General features: G+C 43.6%; 1 protein-coding gene across 4 annotated transcripts in view; it reads right to left on the bottom strand.

The window, feature by feature from the left end:
* The window catches only part of OSBPL10 (oxysterol binding protein like 10), a 210,927-nt gene that overhangs the window by 48,432 nt on the left and 140,701 nt on the right, over positions 1–21,794 (bottom strand). For all 4 annotated transcript variants that reach the window (XM_023752952.1, XM_023752953.1, XM_006087580.3 and 1 more), the window contains 2 exons: positions 9,838–10,048; positions 2,204–2,352 (listed from right to left, as the gene is read on the bottom strand). In XM_023752952.1, the coding sequence (XP_023608720.1) occupies positions 2,204–2,352; positions 9,838–10,048 (360 nt within the window). The remainder of the gene's footprint in view (positions 1–2,203; positions 2,353–9,837; positions 10,049–21,794) is intronic.

The following is a 21,794-nucleotide window of genomic DNA, read 5'->3' as shown; positions in this document are numbered from 1 at the left end:
AGCTTCTTTAACTCTTAAAATATATATATAACAAAGCACAATCTCCTAAAATAAAAATATCGTCCAGGCAGCACTAGCTGTTTGGGTTGTGAGACTCATCTCCCAGAATTGTCACTGGAAAAAATGAGGGGAGTCTGCAAAAGAACTCTAATTCTCTCTCCTCAGAAAACCATCAAAACCCCATTCCAGCCCATCAAATCCTAACAATATCTTATTTTGCTTTCACAACAGAAGTAAGGGCAAAAGTGACAACCAGAAATTAATGTTTGGCCCTAACTTAAGGGGAAAATGCTCTCCCTAGTTCTTGTTCAGGGTTTTTTTTTGTTTTTGTTTTTGTTTTTTTTTAGTTGAAGTTGGGAGCTAGTTACTTCTCATGGACAATTAATTATATACTACCTCCTGCCAAAGGTACCGAATGGTGGGCCATAATTTTATGTAAAAAGAACAGACCTGGCCTCTCATACTTCAGGGTTAGAGGAGGAACCAGCAGGGATAAGAAAGGAAACACTAAGGAGGAGTCACAAAATAAGAAGACACCCCCCCCCGCCCCCCCGCCCAGGAGGAATAAATAAACTTAGTAGGTTTTGCCTGAGAATGCTGCGAGAGGGAGGATCTAAAAAAGTATTGCTTGCCCGGCCCAAGTGGCTCAATGGTTGAGCATCAACTTATCATCCAGGAGATAACAGTTCGATTTCCGATCAGGGCACATGCCCGGGTTGCGGGCTCGATTCCCAGTAGGGGGCGTGCAGGAGGCAGCCACTCAATGATTCTTTCTCATCATTGACATTTCTCTCTCTCTCTCCCTCTCCTTTCCTCTCTTAACAATAAAAAAATACATAAAAATTATTATTTAAGATCTAATAATTTACTTCTCTACTCTATAAATTTCTATCTAGAGCAAGAGTTTACATATGTTTATTATGGTGTGAATCCCCAAAGGTTCTTTTCCAAGAAAATAAAGGGAATTGTATTTTTTAAACTCTTTAGCAGCAAAGCACCCCATCCTCACAGGCCACCCCACCCAAGTATCTCCAAAGAGCAATAAAACAGTGGGGCTCCTAAAAGTTACTCAGTTGCCAACTTACCTTCCAGTTTGCCTACACATCAGCTGTGTTTTCAAACTGAAACTCATTATCCAGGTAGAGGTCAATGCCTTTCAATATCCCACAATCCCTATCCATTTCTTACCCTGCAAAGGCACCACATCGACAGCGATGAAATATCTGTAGGCAGGCTGATCCCGCCTCCATAAGAGCTAAGCTACCAAGACACGGTTGGAATACAATCATGTGAAGCTTGGCGAACAATTTCAATTGATCACCAAGACCATTTGATTGAAGAAGCTGCCTTGGGCCTTTCAACCTTACAAAACAGTGAGTGTTCTAGAATTTTCAGGCTAAAGCGATTTCAATTAAAATGAAGAATAACCTTTAACACATGGTGAAAGTGGGTCTCGGCCCAGGTCACGGGGTCATGTCAACAGGACACGAGCATCCAAAGAGAAAGAAAAAAAGCAAAATTTTCTCCTGATACAAAGTGAAACTGACAAAAGGAACCACAGCACCTGGCTTCCAGCTGCCACCGAGAGGCACAGGCAGTCAGGAGAGTCGTGTGGGCGGATGACTGGGTCCATGATGCCTGTCAGAGCCTCGCTGGTCGTTCAGATCTGCAGGGGCTGCTCCTCCTGACCAGGCAGGGCAGGGTCCCCCACAGACTGGACCTGGGCTGCAGTGCCACGCCGGGAAGGAGGCTCGGCCGCTGCCCCCTGGACCCTGGCCTGGGTCTGTAGCATGCGGGAGTCGAGCATGTGAGGCAGGATCTTCAGCACGAACCACACAAAGAAGCCATTATCCGGGGGAGTGACAGAATATATTGTAACTGCTCCCGTCATGTCACCAGGCATCATTTTAATGGGCGTGTGAGAAGTTCTCCCACTTGAAGTTAAAATGACTCCCGTTTCAATGAAAAGGGGAGATGCCTCATTGGTAGGCTCACTATTCACCCACGGCAGCTGCCAGACACGAGAACAGACGTGCCAGGCGTGCGTGCATAGGGCTGGTTTTTGTCTCTCCAGGCAACATTTCGCTTTATAATTTGTCTCCTCTTAAAACGGAGAGATGAGCAAGTTACAAATATAATTACCATATTTCTGAACAAGCGATAACACAGGCCACGGAGTGCTGAGAGAGGGCGGCTCGCTTACCTCTGGCTGTAAGGCTTGTTCATCTTCAGCAGTGTTGGGTAAAATTGCCCAGGTTATGTTGGCACTGGCGGATGGCAAAGAGCCAAATGTCCCATTTTTCAGCTGCTCTGTGGAATGTGACTTGGGCCCGGGCCATCCCAGGATGTTTTCTGAAATAAAGACCTAGATTGATGCCAAGTATTTTCCAAATTAAACATTTACAGCTCAAGAAATATTTCTACCTGGTTGTACACAGAGACTGACTTGAAATGGGCCCACGCCTGAATGGCCTTTGGTGGATTTAAGTGAAGCTTGTTTTGAATGAGTACCAAGCGTAGATTCAGATTGTCTATGGATAAGCTCGCTTCTGTGTAATGACAGTCTCAGAATCACCACAGGCTGTCTCTCTCCCCAGCCTTGAACACAAACAATTGACATTTTACCAAAGTTATGTTTTCTTTTTTTTTTTAAACCTTGCCCAAGGATATGTTTATTGATTTGAGAGAGAGAGGATAGGAATGGGGGAGAGAGAGAAACATCAATGTGAGAGAGAAACACTGATCATTTGCCTCCCGTTTGTGCCCCAACCAGGGATCAGAGCCACAACTTAAGTATGTTGCCCTGTCTGGGAATTGAACTCGCCACCTCTTGGTGTACAGGATGATGCTCCAACCACTGAACACCCAGCCAAGGCAGAAGCCATATTTTCTTAAAGGTGTTTCTCTTCTTTTTGTAACAACAACAAAAAAATGTTAATGTTTACAATCAAAAATCAAAAATCAAATTGGGCTGCTCAAAATGTGGTGTGAACGTCACTTGATATGATGGCCACAGCTTAGATGTAGTCATTCCAGTCTGTCAAAAAACACTTTATAAGCATCAATCTGGTAAACAGAGAGCATTTTCTAATCCTCTCCCAATCCTTGACAAAACAGGCTTTCTAATGCGAATGTCTTTTTCAGAGTCACGTGTTATTACAGAATATTTGTACATGCTTACAATTGGGGACAGGCATAACCAGAGGTGGGGTTTTTTAATTTTTTTTGTTTTTTACCCCTTTAATAGCAATTCTGCCATTAGAATGAGAGCATGTCTCAAACTCAGCTGGCCTACCCTCCGAAGATTCTGTTTTCAGAGTAAACGTAGGGGTAAGTGAGGAAGAAAACTGTTGGCTGAAGTGGAGACCGCCTCGTGTGGACAAGAACTCAACCTTTCAGCATCGTAGATGTTCTATCCATAAAGCAATCAGATGCCTCAGCCTTTTCATTAGAGTGACTCAAAGGAAAATCTACAAATATCCCAAACTTTTAATACCAGGAGGGGGTCCGGCTGATGAAAACACAGTAACAGAGGCCATTGCAAGGGCTGTATCTGAGTGTGTTCAATATCATCCAAGCCAACATATTTTTATGCAGAAATCTTGCCTTCATGTCAAGCATTGTATCATATAAGCCCGCTGCTTAAAAGCCTCAAGTGGCTTCTCACTGCAACTGAAACACAATCTAAACCGCCTGCCTTGCGAGACTGCCCAGCCTCATTTCATTCCCTCTGCGTTGCTCTCTATCCTCAAGCCACGCTGATAATTTTTCCACTCCTCAGTGAGCCAAGTTCATTCTAGTTGAGAGCCTTTGTGTGTGCTGTTCCTTCTGCTCGGAGTGCCACCCCTCCAGGCCTATGTGCGGGAGAGAGGTGTCCTGCATAAATCCAGGGGTTGCCTAAATGTCATCTGCTCAGCGAAGCCCCCTGTGACCTTTCTGGCCACAGCAGCACTTAAAGGCACTCCCTGTCACGTCAGTGAGTTTACTGTTTTCAAAGCACTTAGCACCATCTGAACTCACCCTGCTCTTTTATTTAACTAGCGTTGTTCTCTCCTCCCTGGAAGGTCAGTTCCTTGAAGGCAGGGACGTATTGCCCTCGGTTATGGCTGTGGCCCTAGAACAGGGGTAGGGACAGTATAAGGCCCTGGAAATCATTTGGTCTGGCCTGCGAAGGCATTAGGGGTGAGTTCCTAGAACCTACAACATGATCTAGCAAAGGGTGTACACTTAATAAATATAGGGTGCTTCCCCCCCGCCAAAATGTATACACACAGTTTGCATATTTATAAAGGTAGGGTTTATTAAAATACATTTCATTTTCAAAACTGAGTTACCAGCTTTAAACTGTGCATACATTTTTTGGGACACCCTGTATGTGCAGAGTGAATGAATAACTATTAAGATTTTCAGAGGTAGTAAATTCCAAAAAAAGAAAAAAAGGTGTGTTTTACAACCTCCTAAAAGTTAAAAATAAATAAGAAATGGCAATAAGAAAGACAAAGTAGAATGGTGGTTGCAAGGGGCTGAGAATGAGGGGGAATGGAAAGTCATAATTTAATGGATATAGAGTTTCATTTTGCAAGATGGAGAGGTCTGGCGATTGCTCACACAACTATATGAATGTTTTAAACACTACTGAGCTAGATACTTAAAAATGGTGAAGATAGAAAATTTTTTGATATGTGTGCTTTACCACAATTTTTTAAAGGCAAAAGGCATCCATATAGCAGTCCTTGATGTCATTTAAAATAGGTGAAAACTCACAACACTACAGTCAACTGCTGCAGGACGACCTAAGACCAGACGTGGGTGTGAGACAGCAGAATTTGCCGTAAGAAAGGTGAAAAAATGCTTCTTAGTGGTCCTGCTGACCAACTCCTGCCCAGAGTCCTGGAGTTGCATTCAGATCATCAATACGGAGGTACCACTTTTTTAACGTTTTATTTTATTACACAAGTAATGCATGTCCTCTAGATAAATTAGGAAAGCTTAAAAAGCATGGGGGAAAGAATAAGATCTTCTTGTCTAGGCAGACAGGAGAATGTTCCATTACCCCCACCCCTCAATTTTGTCCCTCCCTCCCCTTCATCCCACTATCATGAGATAATAACCAGAAGACAGCAGAGCAAGAAGTAGAGGCAGTGATACCCTGCATCCTGGGACAGACAAAGGCCAGGATGGGAGATGAAAGGTAGCAATGCATGCTGGGGAATGTAGTTTTTTTGTATACTCTGTGGATTCAGAGTACCAAGGAACCATCGAGTAAGGACAGGAGAGAAGCCCTTCTCAGACCATTTCAGCTCCTCTGATAAATGAGCACTGGGTGGGGAGTCTGGATAGACTGGTGTCATATGAGGATGAAGGAGGAAAACTCTAACAGAGCGAATGGAAAGGACTGTGAAGAGTAACAGTATCCTCAGAGGGCTACCAGGAAGAATATCTCTCTGAAATTTCTAACAGGTGTCAGAGAAGACATAAGGAAAAGTGTATCCACAGCACAAGACAGGATGAAATTGCCTCTATGAAACAAGAACAGGAAGTAAGAAGAAGAAAGCTGGCTGAGGTGGAAAAGGAGATGAATGCACTGTGGAATTATTACGAGGAAATGAAATTAATATAATTAAAAGGAACCCTGAAACTAGAAAAAAGTCGACTCGACGCTGTAGAAAGTCAAATAAGGCAGTTCTACTGGTGTGCAGTTACAAAGGGCATAAAGACAGCGATCAGACAGGGGACAATAGAGACGTGCACAACAGAGATCCAAGAGACCCTGAAGGGTAGACATCAGATGGATGGAGCAGAAACAATAAGCAACGAGAGGAATTGGGAAACGGAGCCTGAGCCGGAGAGAGAGCTGTGGGTGCTGCTGAAACAGTCCACCGCATTCCAGCCAGAGCTTGGCAATACTTTCTTAGGCTTTTTGGGACTGAAATTTCAAACACATGCAAAAGCAGAGAGAGAGAACAGTTTAATGAATGCCTCGCTCATGAAGTTTGGCCACATTTTTAAATAACAAAAATCAAGAGAAAAAATTTCTTCAATTATTTAGGCAGAAAAATTAGACTTGTCTTAAAGGGGAGAAAAAAAATCAAACTAGTCTTGAATTTTGCTACAACACTAAATGCCAGAAAATGAATAGATGAAGAGAAAAATGCGAGTACATCTATAGATTGGGGGTGGGGTGAAGGGCTTGGGGGATAATGCTCCTTCTCGGCCAAATGATCTTCCCTCTGCTAAAAAAGAGTCCACATTTCTTGAGCTCTCGCTAGGTGCCAAGGGCTATACAATTTACATGTGTTAACTCATCTAATTCTAAGGCAACCCATAAGGCAAGTCCTACTATTATGCCCAAAAGACAGGTAAGAAGCAGAGGCACAGAGCCAGTTAAGTGGTGGAATTAAGATCAGAGCCCAGACCCTTAAACTCTACACTTTGTGCCTTTTTAGCAGCACTGAAGAGGCTCAGAAAACATTCAACATTCTGGTGGGTAAGACACTTCTGGAGGGCATATACCAATACATAATGAAAAGTGGCAGAATTAGGAACTCAAGGCTGGAGAAGTCACATATAAAAGGACTAGTGGTGAGCAATGAACCCAGTTAAACAGAGCTGAGCAGGGCTGGTACTAGGCTAAAGTAAAAAGACACTCCCATCAGATGTAAAATGTAAAGAGCCCCCAAGACACTCAGTAATCAGATCAATGATATTTTCACATAATATTTTTAAAATAAAAATTAATGTCCCCCCAAATAGTACAGGACTTTATCTCATTTGCCTCACCCTAATCCTCACCCTGTTGAATCCTGTTATGTAAAATTTTAATATTCTCATTCTCTCTCCCTCTCTCCCCTTCCCCCCTCCCCTCTCTCCTGTCTCAAGAATTAAAAAAAGGCCCACACTCCCAAGTAGCACAGCCTTTTCCAGTTCTGATGCAGCCCTGCGTGCCTTTCTGCATAGAATCGGAGGCTTGCATCTCAGCTGGGAAGAGAGATGGCCGCTTGCCCTACATTCATCAATCATTTGCCTCCATCAAGCTGCTGAAATAGATTTAGAAATCACCAGGAGCACAAGAAAGCCACATAACATAAGCCTTGACCAAAAAGCCGAGCAGCTTTATTCATTTTAATTGCAAGCCTTTCCACAAACAGAAGTTCAATGAGGCATTTCAGCTCACTGTATCTTAGAGACAACATCAGAGACAGGTCTAGGATCCCCAAACACATAGGTGGGAGGCAGATGAATACGAACGTATTTTTGGATTTCAGTCCAGGTGCTCAGTGTGCTTGAAATGAAATGAGCATCAGGAAGCAACGTTTGCAGACCAAGGCTCCAACGACTACGCATTTCCCAGAAGATACAATGAAATGCTACAGGAGATGAAATACTACAAGACCACAAATTAATTTTTGATTTGGAGAAGGGACAGAAGAAAAAAAACAGTGCAGGGGTCAGAAGGCAGAAAGACTTGAAGCGAGAACGAAGCGCTTGGATATTCGATACGCGGGGGACGATCTGGGCCTCCCTGCCCGCTGAATATGTAAAGGAAACCCTGGCAGAGTTGAGCTTTAATGAGATTTTGATTTCCATCAGCCCAGCCTAGCCCAGCCCGGCACGCCTTACATAGAACCGTTATGTTTTTATCAGTGGGAGTCGGGCTGCTAGAGCTGCCATCCACCTCAAGAACCCTGAGATTCCAAACAAATGTATTTTGTGATGACACCCCCAGGGTTATCATAGTCTCTTCTTCCACTAGTCTGAGATTCTGGAATTCAGGTTTAACTGCAGGCAACTATGATGTTTTGGATGCAGGGAGTTAATTCATTTTTTTTCCCTCAATGTGTGGCACAGATTTTAAAATTTTATTTATTGATTTTATTGTTTTGATTTTTTTAGAGAGGGGGAGAAGGAGAGAAGGAGAGAGAGAGAGAGAGAGAGAGAGAGAGAGAGAGAGAGAGAGAGAGAGAGAGAGAGAGACATCGATGTGAACAGTTGCCTCTCACACATGCCCCGACCGGGGATCGAAACCACAACCTGGGCATGTGTCCTGACCAGGAATCGGACCCACCACCTTTTGGTGTACGGGACGACGCTCCAACCAACTGAGCCACACGGGCCAGGGAAGTGTGGCACAGATTTAAAGGACACATGCAGAATGCTTTAAACCTTAAGGGGCTGTGTTATATAGAACTGAATTAAAAGAGTTAAGAAAACAAATACAATAACCACTGTGATGCCATGCTCCCTGTGTTCCCCAATCTCCATCCAAGTTCCTCAACAAAAATGGCTAAAAGGAAGGGAGGCTGGACAAAGGGGGCAGGGAAGAATTATGACACCATAGGTGGCATAATTGCTCCTTCTCTCAAACAGTTTCCATTTCAACCTGTCAGCATATCTGAAATTCCACCTTGAGCTTTGTCCCTCCAGGTCCTTAAAAACACAAAATACCCAATGAAAACCAGGGTTTTTAAAAAAAAAGATAGAAATTAGGTAGAAACCATCCCTGAGGAACGAAGTAAGGGATGAAGTTTAGGAAAAAGAAAAGGTTCAAGCTCACATTTCCAGTGAAAGACTCCTGGAAGGTGCCTCCTGGGCTGCAGAGGCTAAAGTCATGCTACAGTGTGAGAGGGACGGTAGGGACCTGGGACGCTCCAGTCTCACTCTGAACTTGTGCCCAAGCCCCCACCCGTCTCTCGCCTCTTAGCGGGGGGACCTTGGACAAGTAATTTCATTGCATCTCATCCATAGGATGGGCATAATAATATCCACTTTGTGAAGATTTCAGAAAATATGTGGCAAAGGCCAAACACTAGAATCAAACCTCAGTAAATGATAGTGGGTGCTACAGAAAGAAACCTAAATGACCTATACACCATCTATTCTGGAAAACAGACATCCCTTTTAATCTTAGTAAAACGGAGAGCAAAAGGGACTTGAGAAAAGTATGAAATATGGACCATCATCATAGCACAGCTTTACTTTTCATCTCTCAACTGGCCTCGTTTCCTCATTAAGGAAGTTAATCCCAGTCAACAAAGCTCAGTGAAGCTTCTGTGAGTCTCTTAATTCTAATGCTTTACAAGTTAAATACGGCATGGCCAACCTCAAGCTAGTTTCACCTTTATCACTGAACTTAATCTTCACCAATATACTTATATCTGCTTATTGATTAAACCCTCCTCCAATAAGGACTGAGGCATCTTAAGGGAGTGGATTATTGTCTCTGGCTTCTAGATAAAGAACTAGAAATGCTTCTGGTACGTATTCCAGAAAATTCTCGCACAGGTCCATAAGGGGACATGCAGGAGGAGGCTCAGTGCAGCGAGGTGAGAGGTGCAGAGAGCAGGAGGCCATGTGCCTGTCCATCATCAGAGAGTGTTGGGTAAAATGTGGTGGACAGACACCATAGACATCGTTAGAAATAATGGACCGGAACACACCATAGGCCTCGTTGGAAATAATGGACCAGATGCTGCCTAACGATGGATTTTAAACACATGACACTAAGTGCAACATCACAAGTGGAATGAGATTGAGAATGTGATGCCAGCAAGTCTAAAAGGAGTTCTTGTAAACATGTTAGTTAGATGTTTCATAGGATGTTATAATTCTAATTGGTAAGAGAACAGAATATCCCATACTGGGTAGGGAAGGGGCGGGAGGGGTAAATGGAGAAACACTTGGATAAAAAGATGGATGGATGGATGGATGGATGGATGGATGGATGGATGATGGATAAGAGATGAGTGTAAAGGAGGAAGGCAATGGGGTGCGCACCCACACACACACTCTCGATAGGACTCATTTGCAAGCACAGAACTGCCCGCTGGGAGGTCTCACCTGAGGCCACTGGCTTGTGGCTGGACTGGCCCACCTGGTGCACACTCTGCTGCAGCAGGTTGAAGCACTCCCCAAGGCAGCTGAGGGTGGCGGCGGAGGTAGCTTTCAGGAGCAGAAGATCCTGGTCCAAGGCAGTGAGGGGGCCGGAACCCGGCAGAGACTCGATGGCGTGCACAAGGTTCTTCTGCTGGCCTTCCACCTGGTTCATCACCTACAAAATGGGAAGATAGCAAGGAGGGGAGAGTTAGAGCTTAAACCACAGGACCGGAGAAAAGTCGGAGGAAAGTGGAAAGAGAAACCATCATCACTCAGATGACTGCTGTCAGGGTCAGCTCAGATGGTGCTCAGTACATGAATCCTTTTTTAAAAAAATAGATTTTTATTGATTTCAGAGAGGAAGGAAGAGGGAGAGAGAGAAACATCAATGATGAGAGAAAACCATTGATTGGCTGCTTCCTGCATGCCCCACACTGGTGATCGAGCCAGCAACCTGGGCATGTGCCCTGACTGGGAATCGAACCGTGACCTCCTGGTTCACAGTTCGACGCTGAACCACTGAGCCACGATGGCTGGGCAGTACACGAGTCCTCTGACAATGTAGGCCCAGGTGAAACCTGTCTATCGGAAAGCACACATCTTCAGCTCTGATCTCAAGAGCATTTTAGAACTTTAGAGTTGAAAGGGACCATTAGGGTCATCAGTCAATAATAAATCCATTACAGGTAGAAGTCCCTGTGACCATCTTTGAGGTTCTTTCACTATGGAAGGCTATTTGAGAGAGTGGAAGAACTGGGCTTTGCCTAGAGCAGTGGTTGGCAAACTCATTAGTCAACAGAACCAAATATCGACAGTACAACGATTGAAATTTCTTTTGAGAGCCAAATTTTTTAAACTTAAACTATATAGGTAGGTACATTGTTATTAACTTGATTAGGGTACTCCTAAGGCTTAGGAAAAGCCACACTCAAGGGACCAAAGAGCCGCATGTGGCTCGCAAGCCGCAGTTTGCCAACCACGGGCCTAGATCAAGGTCAATACTTTGCTTTTCCTCCAGCTCTTATTACTAACTCCATGGCAGTCTCTTTGGAGTTCAAGAAACAGAAGTGAAATCTAGGGCTGGCCATTTGTATGAGTGAGATCGGAGGAAAGCCAGCACTGAACCGTGCCAGCCCCCAAAATGCCAAATAGGATGTGACTTTCTTAACATCACGCAAGATGCCATGTGGAAGGAACACCCAGGGATTCCAGAGCCAGCCCTATTACACGGCTGAAGCTGAGAACCCCTAAACAACCATCTTTTCTGGCCTGGCTTCAATTCCTAAGCTACTGGTCTAATTGTATCTTCAACTGACAAATCAAGGAGAAGAACTCAAGAACTAGAAAAGGACTTTACTGGTTATCTTGTGAAGTTCATCTCCCTCCTCCTATCTTACAACTTATCTCACTAAACAAGATGGTGTACAGAAATTACACATTAACAGTCATTCTGAAAAGTCAGGAGCTACCCCAACCTGCCTAAGACCCAGGGCCGGTCAGCATCAGCAGCAGGGACCAACTCCTGACCCCACTCCTCTGTTCTTTAAGCTCCCCCACAAAAACCATCCTTAATCTGAGCCACATCTCCTGCTTTGTCACTGTCATCCCCACAAGATGCCGGTCACCATCCTGATGTCACCAGCTGGGGAGAAGCAACCATTCTGTCTGGACCACTGGACTTGGACACAAAATGCATTCCATGCTCAGCCTTATTTTTCTATTTCCTTTTGAAAACAAAGACTTGTGGTTTTCTAGCAGTCTGTGTATTTGTCTGCTTTAAAAAAAAAAAAAAAAGAAAAGTTCATCCACTGCAATCCTACTTCCCAAAATAGGTGCCATTTTCAAAGATATTTTTTAAAAAATCAATGCTGAACATATTGCTCAGAGAAGGTTTGCCGCAATCTCCCCTTAATGTGACATCCACCCTTTGGGCAGGCATATTATTTTTTGCAGATTACAGAGGTTACACCTAGCCATTCGGGCTCCTGAAACGGTACCTGAGGCATAACAGGGGCTCAATAAGTATTCACTTCTCCTTCAGGTCTTTGCTTTAAAGCCACCTTCTGAAGAAAGCTTCTGGAACCACATAATTTAAAATTGCACCTCCAGTCCAACCCTTGGCACGCCTATCCTCCTTACCAACTAATTTTTCTCCATAGCACTTACCCCTTCCAACCCAACTTGTAATTTCTTCCTTATGTTCATTTGTGCTAGGGTGAAAGCAGAGATTATATCTGTGCTCTTCACTAATATCTCCCAAGTTCAGTAAATATCTGTTGGATGAATGGATGCATGCGTGCATGATTCCCCAGTCTCACTCTTCTGTCACTCAAATGCAAGAGACCTTTCAAAGGTGCATTTATGACACCTTTAAGTCTACAGAAGTCATTATGCTCGATTAGCATTATATGGCTAAGACTTAGCAAAGAATAATACCTCCAGTATCCATTTAGGTTTGCCAAGAAATACTACCAACTGGTTTAATTTCACTTAAAAAAATGAAATGTTTATGTACTCTTTGACAGCCAGCTATATGTAGAGATGCTAACAGCGAGGGAGAAGTGGACTTCAAGCTATTTGTTGTAATCAGCATTTCTGTAAATTCCTACCATAAAATCTTGTCTTAGAAAAACAATGTGTTGAAAATAAAGAAGAAAATGGAATGAGGAAATGTACAATACATATGTTCTTGACTATTATGCATGATGAAATAATGCGTAAGAGGAAAAGGTAAGTAAAATTAAGCCATCGCCTATATGGGATACACATGTTTTTAATCAACGAAAAGAGCTAACTTTATTCCAATGCTATTGAATAGGATAAATACTTGTTACTTCACAGGCATTAAATATTATGTAAATCTCAGCTAATAAAAACACAAAACTGACTTACAGAACCGTCTAGTCTACTACAACAGAGGCACATGCCCAGAGATGGAACCCACATATCTGCTCTCTGAAAAGTATTCAAACAGTATTTATTGAGAGCCTATTGCCAGTGCCAGCAACAGGACTGCCCTGCTAGGGGGGGCATTTGAACCAGCAGTGGGTACATTTGACAGTTACAATGTCTGAGAACTACTGGCACTGAGAGGGCAGGGGGTCAGGAGTGCTAAATACCCCACAAGTCAGGGCACAGTCCCATACAATAACTTTCCTGCTCAAAACACCCAGAGTGCCCCCTGGAGTTATCCTGTGCTAGAGACATGTAAGAACCAGGCATTGGCCCAACCGGCATGGCTCAGTGGTTGAGCATCAACCTATGAACCAGGAGGTCATGGTTCGATTCCCTGGTCAGGGCACATGCCCGGGTTGTGGGCTCAATCCCCAGTGGAGGGTGGTGGAGGGGGCATGCAGGAGGCAGCTAATCAATGATTCTCTTTCATCATTGATGTTTCTATCTCTCCCTCCCTCTTCCTTCCTCTCTGATATATACACTGCATGGCCAGATTATTATAACCACCTGACGTTTGTAGGCAAATTAGCTATAATTTCACGCTGAAGTTGCTAGAGGGCCAGACCATTATAAATAGGGAAGCAGGTTGTTTACCACGACAGTAGAAGTGATTTTTTTCTGAAGATATGGGTAAACAACGCGATTTAACAGCCTTTGAACGTGGGATATAATATATATATACATATATATACATACTATACACACACACACACACACACACACACAGAGTTGCCAGATTATTATGACCACCCCATCAGTACTTCGTTGGGCTACCTTTTGTCTTCAATACTGCGGCGATTCTTCTTGGCATTGACTCCACAAGATGTTGAAAGGTGATTCGAGGAATCTGACACCATGCCTGATGAATAGCACTGTCCAGTTCTGTGAGATTTGATGGTTGTGGAACCAGCTGCCTGATGGCTCTTTTAACTTTGTCATACAAATGCTCAATTGTATTGAGATCTGGTGATTGTGGGAGCCACCTAAGCAAGGTAAAGTCTCCCTCATGTTCTTGAAACCACTCCTGCACAATACGAGCACCATGGCATGGCACATTGTCTTGTTGGAAGAAGCCATCTCCATTGGGATACGCCATCAACATGATAGAATGAACTTGATCAGCAAGGATACTTGGGTATGTTGTGCTATTCAGACGTTGTTCCACATGAATTAAAGGGCCCAAATCATGCCAGGAAAGCATGCCCCAAACCTTAACACTGCCCCCACCAGCTTGAGGGGTTGTACTCATGCATGTGGGGTGCATGCTTTCATGCTGTTGCTGCCAAATTCTCACTCTGCCATTTGCATGATGCAACTGGAAATGTGATTCATCAGACCACATGACTTTTTTCCAATGCTCGACTGTCCAATCCTTGTGTTCCTATGTGAATTGGAGATGTTTTATCTTGGTAACTGCAGACAGCAAAGATGTTCGAACAGGACTTCAGCTTCCATATCCCATACGATGCAGTGTACAGCTAATTTGCCTATAAACGTCAGGTGGTCATAATAATCTGGCCACTCAGAGTGTGTGTGTGTGTGTGTGTATAAAATTTATATTTATGTATTTTTTAAAAAGAACCAGGCACTTGATGAATTCTGATCTTTCTTGGTAACCTAAGCCCTAAAACTGAAACAAGCCTAGCAGAAGGCTGCACACACAGCAGACTCCTCGAGATTCATTTTCTCTCCTTTTTCCACGTGATGCAAAATAGAACTTTAGTTTTGAATGACACAATCGATACCAATCTTCACTTTATTTTAGCCTCATCCAGCTCCAAAAGAAGTGAGATAAACCCTCAAAGGAACGTCGCATGCCCAGCCTCAGAGCTGTGCATCAGAGTTATTACTGTGCTAACGTTTCCAAGACCGGGAGGCACCAATGAAGAATCTTCATCCGCCTTTGGAAGAACACGTTTTAGCTATTTCCATATCTACATTTAATTAAGGGCACATAGGAAAAGATGAACGTGACACTGAAAAGCTGTAAGCAACAAGAACAGCAATAGCCAATGCTTAAAGCGGCTCCATCTCCCCTTCCAGGTTCCCACAGGCCCATCAAGAGAAGAACAAAGCACAACCATTGACAAGCAGCCTTTCCTGAGGCTCCCAGGCTTTGGAAATGCTGAGTCACTTTAATTACATAAATTTCACAGCCGAGCTCCCAACACCTCTTCTAAGCACATCAACATTAATCATTTGTAGTGCTGAAAAACCAACAAAGGGATGCCTAAGCTTCATTTCTTCCTGGCATTTGGCGTCCACAAACAGGGACATCACCATCTTGGGACACAGGTGCACATTTCAGAGATCCACCCTCTGGGAATGTCAACTCTGAGGTTGTAAAATCATCTACTCCTAAGTCAAACTGCACTTCACAGTTAAGCAAACTTCACAGGGAGGGAAACATTCTATGGCCCATTTATCTAGCACAAACAATGGCATATGCACCAGAAAATCAAATCCAAGCAGTTAATGCTAATAAAATCAGTGGCGGCAGCTTTTATTTTTATTACCCGATTTCAGTAAAGCTGAAACCGAGATGCACAGACACAAACCCAATGTCATCCAACTCAACAAGCTGGGGTCTGGAAACAGAGAGAACTGACAGAGACAGAAGGGGGGAGGGGCTTCGTTTGCCTTGATTGCTTCAGACTGTGCTGAGCTGCAAACCTCAGAGCAGGTTTGAGAGGCGCCTGAAAGGCCCAGTCTTGACAGGCCAGATGTCAGTGAACACCAGCTTAGTCGCTCATTCATTGGGAATCAAAGGATGAGCATCAAACACCTCTGAACACAGATCCCTTGTCCTAAAGTAACCAGGACTGCTTGCCTTGGTTGGCAGAGCCTCCTGGGCTCACCGATTCCTGGTACCATCAGTAACTCAACCCACCTTGCTTGGAAGTAGACTAAAGAATCTGATGCCAGCTTCAAGGTGGCCCTGGTTTGGCGTTTCTCCTTAGCCTGGTATAATTCCAGAGCCCCCTTTACGTTTCTCCTCTAGTCAGAGATTATCATTGGCTAAATTAGGCACTTTTTCATTTGGCTAAAGTCCTCAACTAAGCGTGAAAGCTATGCTTCAAGGAGCTTTAGAACCAACCAACACACACACACACACACACACACACACACACACACACACAGTTTACTGTCTCCATTACTATAGATTTACTATTCCCCTACCCTCATTAGCATTATTTTAATATACCAGGAATGCTTTGATACTCATTACAGAAACCTCCTGAAATACCCATCAACTCTATAAAGGAAACCATCACGTAGTTTGTAACCTATAAAATTCCTTGCCTCACTGTTTCACCAATCCTGAATTGCTCTATCTTGATCTTTACCTAATCCCTGTACTGTACACCAAACTTCAAATTCTCTAACCCTGACCTTGCCCTTCCCTCTCCGAGACACTCCCAATGCCCCACAGAGGTGGTGTGCTCCCTTACAGGGGTGAAGGGTCAAGTCCCTTTGTCTTACAAACAACAAAATTTGTCGAGAGCAAAAGGCAGAGGCAAAATTCTGAACTGCACACACACACACACACACACACACACACACGAGCGCGTGCGCTTCAAAAAACACTTTCTGAAGATGTGAGGATGAGTCTATTCCATTCTTAGAGACTCCTAGAAAGCAAACCTATACTGATGCTCAAAATTATGAGATAATAGCATTTATAGCCAAATGAATCTGATGACCCTGTCAGGTCTGTCCTCTTTATTTTGCAGGCAGGAAATCTCAGTTCAGATGCCCTTGCTAAGGTCACACAGCTTCACCACTTCAGTGTCCTCTACACTATGAGTCATGATCTGTGTGCTTCTTATATTCTGGAAGCAAAATGCTATCTCCTGCCTCAGAAAACAACTATGGTGAAGTTTCTTCCATTGTTCCTTACCCCACCCTTTCTCACCACCTGGAAACAACTTGTATTTGTTTTTTTGGATTACAAAAGGCTGGCTTATTCCATCAACCAACATCCCAACAAAATCAGACAATAAAAACAGCTATAAAGAAACAAAAATTACCTGTAACCCCACTTTCTAAAAATAAGCACTTGTTAACCTTCTGGTATTATTCTGACTCTTATTTATATGCACATACACACAGGTGATATTATTTTATTTTAAAAGGCTCAGCCCTTATATATAATTTTGTCACCTATTATCATCTTGTATCACTGAGAATGCATAGTCTCTGATGCCTGGGATTGACTTCAAAAACAATCCAGCGGGTGTGGGGAGTAAGAATGAAACAATATCGGGTTTGAGGGGGGAGGGCGCTAAAGCTGTTGATGGCGACATGGAGGTTCAATATTATCTTCTCTAGTGTTTTTATGTTTGAAATATTTATAATAACAATATTTTTTCAATTAGGAGAAAATACATTGCTATGAATTATGCCCCCCCCCATTCTTGTGTTGATCCCAACCCCCAGTACCTCAAATGTTTAAAGACAGGCTCTTTACAGAGGTAATGAAGTTTAAATGAGGTCATTAGATTGGGCCTTAATCCAATATGACTGGTGTCTGTATACAAATGGGAAATTCGGACACAGACACACACAGAGGGCAGAGGAGGGAAGCCACGGGGGAAGATGACCTAGAAGAAGGAGAGACCTGAAACAGATCCTTCCCTCCCAGTGCTCAGAAGGAACCAACCCTGCTGACGCCTTGACCTTAGACGTCCAGCCTCCAGAACTGTGAGACAAGACATTTGTGTTGTTTAAGACACCTGGTGTGTGGTACTTTGTTACTGCAGCCCAGACATCTTTCTACAGCTATGAACACATCACAGATATCTTTTTACACCTATGAACACAGATCTCATTTTAATGGCTGCATTGTACAAGAGCTTTTAGCTCCAAGCAGAGTAGACCCTGCCTTCAGAGCCAAAGCTCCTTCCAGGCCACCTCGCCATCACTTCTTCTCAGGAAATGTTTGTAAAGGCAACGCCAGGGTAGAGAATGCATTTTCAGAATTATGGAACAGAAGAAGCCCATACAAAGGTTAAAAATTATTATTCTTTTAATCCTATGTGTCAGTACTGAATGTTAACATGTTGGTAAGAAAGGATACAACAGACAAAAGGAATAATCTCTTGTTCTCGAAGAAAACACCACAGGTCAACAGAAGGATTTGAGTAGCAGGTCAGGGATCAGTAAATAATCACCTTACTCATTCATTACTCACTTAACTGCACCCCGTGCCTCCCACACATGAAGACTCGGACCTGAAGGGGGCGCTGTGCACAGATAGAGGCGCACTCTACCTGGACACAAGGTTGGCATCCTAGGCACAATGCTAGTGGCCAGGGCTCTATAGCAGCTACTCTGCTTTGTTTTCATTAAAAATATCTGTCATCCCTTTCTTTCTTTTTTTCTTTGTGCAAAAGTAATACTGCTCACAGAAAAAAAATTAATCAAATAGAAGAAATAAAAACACATTCATTCAAAACCAGAGAAAATAAATGTTAAAATCTTAGTGTGTATATACTTCCATTTCTATGCATATAAATGTACTCTTACTTTTTATGAAAATGGTTGCACATCATGCTTGTAACCTCTTTTATTCCATATACCATGTCAATAAATTTCAGTCTGTGAATACATTTTGACAATACTGTGTAAAATACTGCAGATCACTCCATCACATAAATGTGCCACGATTTATCGCCCAATTCCCGACCGCTGGACAGTATGATGAGTTCTAACTTTCTTCTCTGTGACAAATTACAATTCAACAAACTTTGCTGGAGCTAAATCTCGTCATAAATGTGTAATGATTTTCTTAAAATAAACTCCTAGAAGAGGAATTGCTTTAACATTAATTTTAAGGCTTTTGATAAATACTGCCAACTCACCATCAAAATAATTGTACCAATTTGTAGTCCTTTAGCAGTGTGTGAGCTGTCCTCTTTCTTATCGCTCTCTAAAATCATCTTTTTTTCCTACCCAATTTCATAGACAAAACAACAAAACAAAAACAAAACCAGTAATTCATTGTTTTAATTCACTAGGCATGTCCCTGTATAATGTGGGGTAAAGACAGTGATGAAGTTTCCATATCCAGCAACACCTAGTAAATAAGCCCTAGAGATCTAATGCACAGAATAATGATTATAGGCAACAATATTGCACTATAATCAGCAAGCTTGCTAATTATTCCAACCACTGAAAAGAAAAGATAATTATGCAATGTGATAGGGGTGATAAATATAGGATTGCTACAATGGCAATCATATGACAATATATAAACACCAGAGGCCTGATGCACGAAATTCGTGCAAGGGTAGGCCCTCGCGGCCCTGGCTGCCTCACGGCCCCGCCCCCGCCCACTGGTTGTTCCGGAAGGTCGTTCCAGAAGGTCGTTCCACTGTCCAGTCTAATTAGCATATTAGCTCTTTATTATATAGGATATCACATTAACAAGTTGTACACCTTAAATTTACACAATGTTCTATGTTAACTACATTCAATTTTTAAAAAGCAGTTTCCATATCTGGTAAAGAAAACATAAGCAAATAAAATGAGAGACCAGAGAGAGTGTTCCCTTCACTAGGGTGGAAGCAGCAATGTGGAAGGCCGGGTGTGGAAATGGGGGCAGGGGTCCGCAGCAACGGAAGAGAAAAAGTCCTGGAAAAAGAGGGGAAGGACAATTGGGAGAACCACGAGGATCCAGAAAGGTCTCAAAGAAGCCATGGTTTTTTCATAGAAGGTCCAAGGACAAGGGAACAATGAGAAACAGTCCCCAAGATCCCCCACCCTCACGGTGCCAGAGAGAACAGTTCTACCTTGACCTCATCCAACTGCCTAGTTATTCTTTCCCCAGAACCCACCAGATAAGGGAAGGGCATTTGTCCACCTTTGCCAAGCCTGCCCAAGCCCCGCCCCTGACTTAACCCAGCATTTCAGCTTGGGAGAAACCTGCAAAGCAGCCCTTTGCTCTCCCACATTTCCCTGTCTCGTCTCACTGTCTTCATTTATCTCTGGTTTAAAAGCCATTTACAGTAACAGCCATTTACATGAATAATAGAAGCGCGGCCACTTCACATCTCGGGGAAGGGGAGCTCTACAGTTTACACAAGTGCTTTCACATCATCATCTCTTATCCTCCCAGCTCTGCTGATTCTCCTTTTATACAACCCTGGGGCCCAAATCATGGTCCATGAAAGTGGAGAAGTTGGGGTCCATGAAAGTGGAGAAGTTGGGATTAAAGTCCAGTGTTCTGAATCCAAACTTCTCTGCCCCTTTTCTCAGGAGGCACACAGAGCATGTACACGTACACACACACACACACACACACACACACACGGCTGGATGCTCCCCTAGATGGCCTTCCACCTAAAAAGTGGAATATTGGAAGCAAGCTGCTTACCCATTGTGCCAATTCACCCCCAACTGAATGAGAACAGGTCAAACCACAAATCCTTCCTGGGTCAAATCTCCAGAAAAGAACAGGTGATTCATACACAAACACTGAATGCTAACCGGTGAGGACCTGTCCTGCAGACCATGTGGAAGTTTCGCTCAGGTGTTTAAGTCTCTCTCAGAAGTCCGCTAATCAGAAACTGTTAGACATACATCATGTAAAAAACAAAGACTAAAATGCTGTCTACTGATCCATTTCAGACGTCTTCTGGTTGACCTGCCATCTCTCAGCAAACAATGGCTGGCAATCAGTTTGTTTCCCTTGCAGAGTGGGACCTCACAAACCACAGATCAGAGAGGATGAAAGGCAACCATTTCCCTGAGCCTGCTTTACATCTGTTCACTCATATCCCTCAGCCATGCGCAGTCTATGGCAAAGAACCCCTAAGCTTCTTGGATATTTACTCTGCACTTTGGGAAATTCTTTTATTTTGCAGGGAGAATTCTTGAAGAAAACACGCCACTAGACATCTATAGTCTAACCTCAGCTTGGTAGCACACATAGGGTGAAAAAGTAGGTTGACAGTTGTTCGTATGGAAAAAAATACAATAATCCTATATAATAAAAGGGTAATATGCAAATTGACCCTAACAGTGGAACGACTTCCTGGTTGCTATGACGTGCACTGACCACCAGGGGCAGATGCTCAATGCAGGAGCTGACCCCTGGTGGTCAGTGCGCTCCCACAGGGAGCGGGCCTAAGTCATCAGTCAGACATCCCCCAAGGGTTCCCAGGCTGCCAGAGGGATGTCTGACTGCCAGCTTAGGCCTTATCCCCTGGGGAGTGGGCCTAAGCTGCAGGTGGACATCCCCTGAGGGGTCCCAGACTGCAAGAGGGTGCAGACCAGGCTGAGGGACACCCCCCCGCAAAGTGCACAAATTTTCGTGCACCAGGCCTCTAGTTAATCTATACTAATAAAAGGGTAATATGCTAATTAGACTGGATAGATTGGACGTCTTCCAGATGTCCTTCTGGACATCTTCTGGACATCCTTCCAGACAAAGCCACAGTAGCTGCAAGGGCTGGCAGTGGCAGCAGCAGCAGGGTGATGGGGGTGGTGCCTTCCTCTGATGGGCCCAGTTACCTCCCACGAAGGGAGGCCAGATTGCGGCTTAGGTCTACTCCTTGCAGGCTGAGGAACTCCCCCTCCACACCTCCCCTCGCCAGTGCATGAATTTTCATGCACCCAGCCTCTAGTAAATAATAATACAAGAATAAACTGTTTCACGTACTCACAACTGTAAATCTACTTTTGCCCTGCCCTGTATTTACCTTAAACTAGGCTCTACCAGGTAAATGTTTGATGATCTCTTTTAAAATGTATTGTTTTCAGGTCAAATATCTACCCAAAGTAGCAGACAAGAACAGAAAAACATAGTTCCCTTTCCCAGCTAACGTTAATCTCACTAGTGCCAATTGTTTGCAGGAAAAAAATGCATCTGCCAAGGGCATTTTAAAAGGGGGAAAAATTGGACAAGAACGTCATGACTCCAGGTGAATCCTTTACAGCGTTGGAATCTTGGCAAATGAAAC

This window comes from Myotis lucifugus, unplaced genomic scaffold (genome assembly GCF_000147115.1).
Source record: "Myotis lucifugus unplaced genomic scaffold, Myoluc2.0 scaffold_39, whole genome shotgun sequence".
NCBI classification, from domain to species: Eukaryota; Metazoa; Chordata; class Mammalia; order Chiroptera; family Vespertilionidae; genus Myotis; species Myotis lucifugus.
Note: the sequence above shows the minus strand (reverse complement) of the source record. Positions and strands in the feature narration are given on the sequence as shown.